Source organism: Alligator sinensis, unplaced genomic scaffold (genome assembly GCF_000455745.1).
Source record: "Alligator sinensis unplaced genomic scaffold, ASM45574v1 scaffold773_1, whole genome shotgun sequence".
NCBI lineage: Eukaryota > Metazoa > Chordata > Crocodylia > Alligatoridae > Alligator > Alligator sinensis.
Window position 1 is genome coordinate 1,045,378 of NW_005842403.1, and position 8,672 is coordinate 1,054,049.

An 8,672-nucleotide genomic window follows, 5' to 3' on the forward strand; every position below is an offset into this window, starting at 1 on the left:
AAACTATCTGGGATTAGAAAGCAAAATTTTTCTTTCCTGCTGTTCAGTCTGCTGTTTTTCACTTGAATTCTGGCCACAAAGTCTAATAAATTGGTATGGGTCTTAACTGTGTAGGTACTTAATCAGCCATGGAGCCAATGTGGCTGCTGTGAACAGTGAAGGTGAAGTCCCATCTGACATTGCAGAGGAAGCAGCCATGAAGGACCTGCTTTTGGAGCAAGTAAAGAAACAAGGTAAATGCAGCTGAATGTTTGAATGTGCATTCTTTGGATCTGTAGGGACCTTTGGTAAGGAAACTGCGTGGGTTGAGCACCCTGATAAAAAAAAAAAACAAAACTGATCCCTGGCCCATAGAGCAGCAGAACAATTTAATATTGACAGCAGGGTATTACAACAAGTGTTACAAGGGTGGGTGGTTGTGATTTGTATTTTTTTCTCTTGGGTTAGGTTTAATTCTGTTCTCTAGTGTCTGTAAAAGTTCTCTTCAATGAGACTTATTAGAATATTTTCACTCCATTCTAAGCAAGAAAAAAAATATGGCAACCTGGTTCTTCATGGTTAGTGACAAGCCTTGTCTTCACTGGTGCACACATCTAATATTTGTAGACTGCATTAATACAAAAAGTAATTGTATGTTGTACAGCATATCTTCGCTTGAAAGTGATATGAGTTGCACTGGTGTAAGGTTGCCTTTTACAATAGTGACTTGTTTCTGCTAGGAGTTTCCATCCATGTAACAACACTGTTGTTAGCATGCCAACATACAGATAAAGCCTAAATATGCAGTAAACTCTAGGGCGCTCTCTGCCCTGACTGTTTTTGAATTGGTATAGCTATGCACTTGCAGTATGACTACCCCTGCAAGATGGCAGAGCTCTAAGTAGAGTCATTTAAACAAGTTTATTTGTAGACTTAGGAAGATCCCACTGCAGTCCTTCCAATTTTGAAGCAACCACAGTGGTTAGAAATTCATCCTTTATAAAAAACGAAAACTTAAATTCTTGACTAATTGGTGGAGCTCTGGCCTCCAAAGGAAGTTTTCTAGTTCTCACTAGCAGTTGGAAAGCTGTAATTGTGTAGCTTAGAAAGAAACTTGAAAGCCTGCCTAGAAGGTTCAACCAGGAGTTTCTATGGAAAATGTAACCTTTTTTTGAGTTTGATTGTATTCCCTTGGAAACAAGACCTATTTAACTCAGCTTAGTTGTTGCATAGCTTACTAATGATGTTGGTGCTGCCTTAGTTTTGTGTTCTGGAATGAATCCAGCCCTAACCCACATACGCTGTTTAGGCATTATGCTGACTACTTTTGTGCCTAAATTATCTTTGAGGTAGGATCTTATAGGGCAGGGGTAGGCAACATTTTTTGGCCGGAGTGCCAAAAAACACCATAATGCCTAAGGTGCAGGTGTGCCGGCATGGCAGAAAAACAAAATGCGGGCAAGGGGTACATGGCAGGATGCCCTGCTTGTGCCCCTTGCCCCCAGCCCTACTGCTCCTTGCCCCCCACCCAAAGCCCATGCCCCGCAGCCCAGGCTCTGTGGCTGACAGCAGCTACCCTGGCTCTGGGTAGCTGCTGAAGCCCGGGCTGCTCCCAGCAGGGCTTGCAGCAGCCCGGGCTCCTGGCTGGCAGCAGCTCCCCAGAGTGGGGGCTGGCTGCAGCTGGGAGGCTCCAAGCAGCTGTGCCAGGCTCCGGCATCAGCTGCGCACCAGCGCATGCAGGCATGCCCTGGAGTGGGTGGTGGGGGAGGGGCCTGAGGCAGTGTAGCCCCAGTCTCTCCCCTGCTCCCAGCATGGAGGTGATGAGCCCGGTGCAGCTGTTTGTAGCTAGCCCAGGCTCGGGACAGCTGCAGCAAGCAGCGAGCAGAGTGCAAACAGCTGTGCCGGGCTCATCACCTCCACGCCGGGAGCGAGGGAGAGACCAGGGCTGCACTGCCTCAGACCCCTCCCCAACCGCCTGCTCCAAGGCATGCCTGCACGCACCGGTGCGGAGCTGGTGCCAGAGCCAGGCACAGCTGTTTTGGAGCCTCCCGGCTGCAGCAAGCCCTAGTTCTGGGGAGCTGCTGCCAGCCAGGATCCTGGGCTGCTCCCAGCAGGTAGCTGGGACGCTGCAAGCCCTTCTGGGAGCAGCATGGGTCACTGGCAGCAGCTACCCAGAGCCGGGGCTGGGTGTGGCGTGCCAAGCAAAATGGCCTTGCGTACCACGCTTGGCACGCATGCCAGGGGTTGCTGACCCCTGTTATAGGGACTAGTCCCCTGTTACTGCAAGCAACCATAACACAGTACTTTCAGATGGAATTTATAAGTTAGAGAATGGTAAGTTAGCATGTTTGAGCCCCTTCTGATAAGTGTGGTGAGACCAGTCTGGATGGTAAAAATCTTCTAATTTCTGGTTTTAATTTATTTATGGCTAGTTCATTCCTGTTTTGGTTTTCTGCCATCTTTGTCAAGTAGCTTAAATAGTTCTCCTTGGTGCTGTTTATCCCTTTCAGGTATTCGTAGAGTGATTGAATCTCTTCTCGGTCTCCATTTTGCTATGCTAATAAAGCCAAGCTCTGTTAGTCTCCTCATAAAACAGGCTCTGTACTTCCTGATCATCGTAGGAGCCTTTCTCTGTGCCTGTCCCCACTGGAATTCACCTTTCTTGGACATGGGTGACCAGAATTATATGCAGCGATCTGTTTGAGGTCTTACCCAGTGCCTTGTGCAAAACACCTCTCCTCACTCTCTTAGGCTAGGGACAGACATTCAGAAAGCCTGAGCCTGAATTGATTCAATCTTTGCAGGTTAGTCTAACCTGGCTAGGCTAAATCAGTTATGTAACCAGACAGACATCCCAGAAATGTAGGTGTATGCCGGCAGTGGCTCAGGCTAGAAGCTGGGGGGCACTAAAGGAGGCCTCCCTTCCCCAGGGCTGAACTGACCGTGGGCATGGGCAGGCAAGTCTCTGTGATTAGGGAGGGGTGTACCCCCCTCCCCCAATAACAGAGCATTTGTTATCAGCATTTAACACCCAATCAGAAAACAAAGCCTTGCTCATTACAAGCTCTTAAATAGCTTTTTTCCAAAGGAAGGAATGCAGGGACATTACCATCTGAGTTGTTGATTACCTCCAAAAAGCCCTAAGCGGACACTGTCCTATCTGTCTTACACAGCATTAGCTGGCATACCACCATGCTGGCTACAGTCCATGCTGTGGGAGAGAGGAGGAAAGGATCTCTGCTTAAGCAGCAAGTGTTAAGGAGGATGGTGGGGAGGGAACACTGGGAAGTCAGCAGACCCTGCTGTGCCTGCAACTCTCTAGCAGAACTCTGGCCAGGGAGCAGAGGAAAGGGGCCAGCTTTGCTGTGGAGCAGAGCGCCTAGCCCAGAGAGTATGCCGGGATGCTGGGGGTGTCTGGTTTAACTTAAACCAGCAAAGGGTCTGGTACAGACATTGCATGAACTGGTTTACCCAAATCAGTTAAGTCTGATACTACATTCAACCAGGTTTATCTCAAACCAGGTTCAGCCATTTTCAAACGGGTTTATATGCACTGAACATCTGTTCTGTAACAGACTTAAACCAGTTTCTGATCACTTAAACAGGTTTATGTGTAATGTCTGTCCCTAGCCTTAGTGGTATATTTGCACTATAGGTGCCACACACTGGTGGCTCAGTGATCCTGAGATTAACCTGTAAATCAAGATCCATCTCCTCCCCTAACTTTTGTAGTTGACCAGCCCTCAGTTACTATAATTCTTCTATATTCAGTTACTTTTTGGTCCACCTCTGAGTTAAATGATGTCTCCTGTCATCACCAAATTTCATAAGCTTCTATTTCTTGTGCCGTGGTCAAAAAATAGCTATATTGGTTCCAGGACCCACCCTCAAAGGACTTTTGTAATAACTTTTTCTTAATCCAGTACTTCTCCTTTCAGGGCAGCTTGTCTCCTTTTTGTACATCATGAAAAGGTGCAGCTAGCAATTTTTGTACTATGCTGTATTTTCTCTGGTTTAACTAATTTATTTGACTCTTTATGAAATGCTTGACCAAAGTCCAAATGAGGTTTACCACATTTCCTCTATCTAAAAATTTAGTTGCATTTAATTATTCTGGCACAGTTTATCTTTGGTAAATCCTTGCTGTATTCAGTCCCATTTTTCATTTACCTCCAGGTCTTTTTCTTCCAAAACTTGTTCCAAAGCCAGCATAGTGTTGAGGTCAGAGTAACAGGCCTGTAGTTACCTTGACCTTTTGCTTATTTAAATAGATGTACTAAGTCTGTTGTTGTCTGGTCAGATAGTACAACCCTAGATTTGATAGATTTATTAACTTCTTGCTGCCAAATTTGAAAATACAAAATCTTGTAAATCAAGTGAAGTGATTCACAGATTCTTCCACTCTTTAGCACTGATGAAGCCTCACCTGAAGTAATATATCCAGTTTTTGGGCCCCAGACTTCAAGATGGATGTGCACAAATTGGAAAAAGTTCAGTGGAGAGTGACAAAAGTGTTTGGAGGCCTGGGAAACATGACTTATGAGGAAAGACTGAAAGAGCTTGGGTTATTCAGTTTGAAAAACAGAAAACTGGGGAGGAGATTCAATAAGTTTTCAAACTCCTGTAAGGGACAGGACTTGGGCAATGGCCTCCAATTGCACCAGAGGAAATCTAAATTCGAGATTAGGAGGCGCTTTCTGACTACGAGGGTGGTTAAGCATTTGAACACGTTACCGAGAGAAGTTGTGGAATCTCCATCCCAGGAAATTTTCAAGAACAGGTTAGACCGGTGATTCTTAGCAGGATGCCATGACACCATAGGGTCTTTGAGAGTCTTTCACGGGTGCCCCAGCATACCACACAATCTTAGCACTGTTAAGTGTGCAAACATAATTTACAAGATAAACCCAGAGATATCAAACAGAAATCAGTAGTGTTAAAAATATTCTGACCTGTTGTGGCCTTTCTGAGTTTTTCTCAGCAGAAGTAGTGCTTTATTGTTTTTCTGTGGTCAAAAAATGAGTGAAAACAGAGCTTGCATTTTCTGAGGGTGCCTTGAGTCTAATGAGGTTGAGAACCACTTGGTTAGACAGACACTTGACTGGGGTGGTTGTCAGGGATGATTACTGACTTGAGCACAGTGCTGGACTAGGTGACCTCATGAGGTCCCTTTCACCCCACTTTTCTATGAACCTCTGTATTCATAGAGTATATGCAGCAGTTTTCCTACTTCATAGAAAACTTTTACTAACTTTGTGGAATATATTGCTAAATGGTCAAAAATAATGTTAGACTTGCTTTATATGTAGTATGAAAATATTAATGTGAGCCTTTCTTTTGACTGGTTGTCCTCTGCTTCTATAGGACTAGATCTGGACTTGGCAAGAAAAGAGGAAGAGCAACAAATGCTGCAGGATGCACGGCAGTGGCTAAACAGTGGGAAAATTAAAGTTGTAAAGCAGTCCCGCACAGGTGCCACTGCTCTTCATGTAGCTGCAGCAAAGGGCTACTCTGAAGTTATGAGGTAAGAACTCCTTTGTATTGGTCAGTGCATAGCGTTCAGTTTTGTTGAAATGTGGGATGCTTCTAGTGCTGCAGTTGAGGGTGGGATTTGTTTTGTGGGGCAGTGCGGTAAAGGTTCCAGGTTGGTATTTCTGGAGGCTCTGAAGAGCTATGCATCGAACTCCTATTTTTCATTTATAAATGTAAGTAGCTCAAATGATGCCTATACTGAACACCTGGCTAGAAGCAGGGCCCCTTTTTTTCCAGTGCAGTCTCCATCTCATTGAGCTACCTTCTCTTTGGTGTGTTCACCTTTTGGCTTCACTTCCCTTTCTGGCTGCCTACTAGGCCGGCTTCAGGAGTATGTCTGTAGAGTCCATTGTTTAATGCTTAGCCTCTTGTTAGCGCACTTTTACAAGAAACAGTAGATGAAGGTTGCAACCCCTCTGGGCCAGGGGGGGTATAGAGCCAGGTTTCCTTCTTCCTCAGCAAGTGACCTAATCATTTAGGGGATTTGGCTAAAATGGGGGAGGGCCCTCCACATCCTCTGGCAGCAAGGCTATTTGGCTAAAATGTGGGAGGGCCCTCCACATCCTCTGGCAGCAAGCATCTGCCAGTGTGGTGGGTGGGGTTTGGTGACTACAATTTTGAGACTTAGTGCTGAACATGTGCTTGAGCAGTGCTACTCTCTGTGCATCTGTGCAGCCAGAGTGTGGCCTACTAAGCATGCTCAACAGGAAAGTGCTGGACATATATAGCTAAGTAGAATTCAACCTGTGCATGAGAGCCAAAAGATCTAGTTAGGGGACTAGGTAAGTGCCGCTTAAGCACATGGAGGTGAAACAGGATTTAGTCTTTTTATCAATTGCAGGGTCAACTCTCAGGTCTCAGGACCAAACCCAAACAGCAGAGAACCAGGAGCTAGGGAACTCTGAATAAGGTACAGAATTGCTGTATGACCTCAGGCTTTTGTCTCAGCCATGTTCCTCCCTTTCTCCTGCTGGATAATCAGGTTCAAGTGAGAACTCAATGATGTAAAACATTTCAGCTGAGTTTTCATAAAGAAACAAATTGTTTTGATGTCTCAAACAGTAACTTTATGGTTTGACACAGTGAAGCATGTGTGTAAAAGCAGCACAAATGTCACCTTTGCTTCCTGGATTGATAGCATTATGAAAGCAGCATACTTCACTTATGATCAGTTAACTGATTCAGACCATAGAGATTCTGCTGTGACTTCCCAAAATATTTAAGCTTCTGGGTGGTTCTCAGCATCTTTGAAACTGAGAGTCTGTTTTGATGCTTAAGCATGGTGACTGAAAGGTGGTCTTACTTGCTCCCAAATAATTTAAGCATCTTTGACAATAATATCCTGAGGACTGAACTTTGAACACTATTTTAGAAAATTTTGACCTTAAGAATTTTTGCCAAGCACACTGGCACCCAGTTATGAAGGAGAATGTCAGAAAAGCTGCCTGGGAAAAAGACTTGCTTTACTGTAGAAGTCCTGTCTACTGTTATATTGTCTGAAATCCTGATGAGGGTGTTGTATTTGTTCATTAACTCGGCCTTTTTGAAATCTGACTTGTGTGTTGTTTCTCATTAACTCATTGGTCAGTCACAGGCAGTAACTGCTTCCCCCTTGGTAGTCCTGCCTCCACTGACTCTTTACAGACCCTAGAGTACAGTTGTGATCTGCGGTAGGGCCCGTGTCCGACTTCTCTAGTCTGGAAATCACCTGTTTTTTTGTTACTATGGCCTCTACTGGGACTTTTCTGTTTTTTAAGCTGCTCAGGGTTTGTGTTGGCTCTGTTATGCAGAATGTCCCCAGGCTGCAGAGATCATTTTTGTCCTCCTTATCCAATGTAGGCTTCCCTAGACTGCTGCTGCTCTCGTGTTTCACAGTGCTGTTGCCTAAGGTTTTTCCAAACTTGCCAGTCACTCTGCACTGTCAAAATACCCTCTTTCTTCGACAGTAGCTTTGTTTGGTCCTTGCAGGGTTTCTGTCCTCAAGCTGTTTGCTTAGTGGCCCCTGCCCAGAACATATTTAGTACTTTTGTACACAACGTATCATTTAGAATAATGGGATTTCTGGTATGCAAGGCCTTGATTGGCTTCTTGTGGCAGTTGCAACTACTTTTTCTCCCTGTGTGCTGTACCCAACAGTTCCAAGTGTCAGGAGCTATCTGGCCAGATGATCCCAGACTAGAATACAATGTCTTTCTAGGGAACTGGTTTTCCCTTTTTGGTTCCACCAAAGCCAGTTTGCCATTCAGCACATGTAAGCGGGTTTTTACCACACAGGTATATTTCAGGTGGTTAGTGCAGTGTACAGGGGAAGGGACTTGACTTTTGTCATATTGTCCCTTATCTGTTATGACAGTAAACATGCCCAGAAGATTCTTTAAGTATGAATGAAAATATAAGCCAGTTAAATATTTACCATGCTACCTGTTGTGTGTCACATGGTATGAACCTTGTGAGTAGGGAAATCATTCTTATTTCTTTCCTTAGGCTCTTGATCCAAGCGGGGTTTAATTTAAATGTCCAGGACAATGATGGCTGGACTCCTCTCCATGCTGCTGCACACTGGGGAATAAAAGAAGCTTGCTCTATCTTGGCTGAGGCATTGTGTGATATGGACATCAGGAACAAGCTGGTTAGTGAACATTATACTGTCAAGGCAACATTAGAATTGCATTGAGTTTCTGGAAGCAATAAACTAAACTTTTTTGTACGGAGATACACTCAAGCCTTTCTTGCCCATTCAGCCCAGCAGTCTGACATGCTGCCCAATGCAGTTTGTTACATGAGTTAAATAAAACAAAGAGTTTTAACTAAAAAAAATTGTATTTTTTAGAGGTCACTGCTGGGAACGCTGTGAGGTGAATCTTAAGGATTAGGAATTAGAGAGGAGAATGTAAACTAACCCCTATCCTGTTAGAAGTTAGGTCTTGACCACTTAAACATGGACAGATATCAGTGGTTTGAGAAGTTGGCAGACACGCTTAGGTGAGGAAGGTGTGTGTATGAATGAAAAATTGTTACAAACTACATGCTACTTTCAGAGCTGCATATTATTATATATTTAAATATACCCATCCACCTCACTTTAAATAATGCCTTTCCCAATATTTATGGTATTTTGGAGGAGGGGGTTGTTTGCCTATATTCACTGGTGTGAAATGCTT

At 44.4% G+C, this 8,672-nt stretch overlaps 1 protein-coding gene across 8 annotated transcripts in view; it reads left to right on the forward strand.

The window, feature by feature from the left end:
- PPP1R12B (protein phosphatase 1 regulatory subunit 12B) overlaps positions 1 to 8,672 on the forward strand; it is a 182,070-nt gene that overhangs the window by 51,515 nt on the left and 121,883 nt on the right. For all 8 annotated transcript variants that reach the window (XM_025211373.1, XM_025211374.1, XM_025211372.1 and 5 more), the window contains 3 exons: positions 115 to 233; positions 5,344 to 5,503; positions 7,996 to 8,140. In XM_025211373.1, the coding sequence (XP_025067158.1) occupies positions 115 to 233; positions 5,344 to 5,503; positions 7,996 to 8,140 (424 nt within the window). The remainder of the gene's footprint in view (positions 1 to 114; positions 234 to 5,343; positions 5,504 to 7,995; positions 8,141 to 8,672) is intronic.